Source organism: Corythoichthys intestinalis, chromosome 6 (genome assembly GCF_030265065.1).
Source record: "Corythoichthys intestinalis isolate RoL2023-P3 chromosome 6, ASM3026506v1, whole genome shotgun sequence".
Taxonomy (NCBI): Eukaryota; Metazoa; Chordata; class Actinopteri; order Syngnathiformes; family Syngnathidae; genus Corythoichthys; species Corythoichthys intestinalis.
In genome coordinates this window covers 51787460-51789378 of record NC_080400.1, presented here as the reverse complement: position 1 = coordinate 51789378, position 1919 = coordinate 51787460, and the positions used below count along the sequence as shown (strand labels likewise).

Genomic DNA, 1919 nt, shown 5'->3' with positions numbered 1-1919 from the left:
TATGTATTTATTTATTTTACCTTAACTCATGATCAGTCCAGATCAGTTTTCCATTAGCTATTAAAACTACTTACTTTACAAAATGTGCTTTTCTTGCCCCCCTGGGTAAACTTTCAGTTTTCTGTCAATTTCTGCATTTATACATGTATGAAAAAACCACAACCGACATACTAGAAATAACATAGAACTTTTTTTTTCGATTCAAAAGTGAGATTAAAGTGAGATAAAAATCAAAATGCCATTGCGGTAAAAGATATAACAAACAATGTCAACAATTTTTTATCAAACATTAACAAATGAACAACATCAAATTATTTTTCCATTTCAATGTCCTGGTGTTGCTCTTTTCGTTTGCGGTAGAGGAATACGGCAAGGACAACTGTGACAATGAAGAGTGTGGTGATAGTGACAACCACTGCAGCGACTGCAGTGGTTGTCAGCAATCGTGGACTGCTCACATTGTTGTCCTGGGGCAGCGAACAGTCCAGGTGAAGGTCACAGTGTTTGGTGCCCACCATACTTTCCACCGTGCAGCGATAGCTTCCACACTCCCGCTCGGTGATGTTGAAATGCAAGGTGGCTCCTGTGGGGTCCACAGTGGCCTGAGGAGGCAAGACCTTATTTCCACTGGTCTTGGACCAGATGTAATGCAAAGGTGGGGTGCCTTGCAGAGAGCTGCATTTCAGCGTCATACTGTTGTCTTCTTCGTCCACACTGCACAGAGGCTGACTGGGTGCCTCCATGACTGTCAGGTCTAAGATCTTCTTGTCCAGTTCTGGTAACTTCTTCACCAGACACCGGTACATCTCCGTGTCTGACGGACGTACATCTTTGATGTTGATAGACGCGTCTCCATTTTGGGGATCGGCTGATGTGAATTGGACCCTCCCCTCCATTGGTTTGTACAAATCGGAATACAAGCGGCCGCCTGTAAACCAAATAATGGGTTGCTCCTCTCGGTCTGCAGACACGATACTCCACGAGACCTCCGTGTACTGCTTAGAGTCCAGGGTGTGACTGTACGCACAAGGTAGCTGGACACTTGACCCCCTGGCGACGTAGTAGTGTTTCCTTTCCTTCTGGATTTCCAGAGGGCATGTTGGACAAATGTTGAAAAACACTCCCAGGAGGACAGAAGGCCAAAGGAGGTGCCACATCATCATCATGTATACACCTGAAAGTAAAAAACAAAAACATAATGGAATCAGTGACATGTATGGGTTTTTTTTTTTCAACTAACACTATAAAGCATAGACTTGAACAGAAATTACTTTTTCATTACAAGTGTTACCAAAAAAAAAACAATGGAAAACAGAAGATCACTGACATCAGTTACATGTATTTTGCCTCGTTACAAGTTTAAATGTTTTCAATCAGTCATGTTTACACTTTAAATAAAAATATACAATTGAGGACAGCAATTTTTTTTTTTTCAAGTGTAAAAAAAGAATGGAAAACACATAAACACTGCCATCAATAACATGTTTTCTGCATGATTACAAGTGTAAAAGTTATTAGTCAGCAATGCTTAGACTATCAAATGAAACAAAAAGATAACGGAACAATGCACTATTTAGCTCATGTGGAAACATATGTGTGGATCAATACACAACACCACAATTCTAATCTTTCACAAAAAAAAAAAAAGGTTGGATTTCTTACCTGCTTATCTTTAGGAAGGAAGATGCACACCAACAACAGCAACACTTGTCTGCTTCTTAGGCATTTGGTGTAAAAATTCATAACGAAAAAATAACTTATATAGGAACGAGAAGATCAAAGCATCAAAGATCTCAAAGGGCTCCTCGTGATGTCACTCTTTGTTGACACGCCTCCGCCGCCATGTTAGACGACTTGGGTACCGCTACTTCCGCTTTATTTCCGCACTTTTGCTTGCGACTTCCTTTTTACACGTTCAC

At 40.7% G+C, this 1919-nt stretch overlaps 1 protein-coding gene across 1 annotated transcript; it reads right to left on the bottom strand.

Annotated features, from left to right (window-relative positions):
- Window positions 1–311: 311 nt before the first annotated feature.
- On the bottom strand, window positions 312–1717 carry LOC130917102 (coxsackievirus and adenovirus receptor homolog). Its single transcript, XM_057838190.1, has 2 exons — window positions 1663–1717; window positions 312–1174 (listed from the first exon to the last, which is right to left on the bottom strand). Exon 2 carries the CDS (start codon window positions 1164–1166, stop codon window positions 312–314), a length of 855 nt encoding a protein of 284 aa, XP_057694173.1. The 5' UTR covers window positions 1167–1174; window positions 1663–1717.
- Between the last annotated feature and the right edge of the window lie 202 nt (window positions 1718–1919).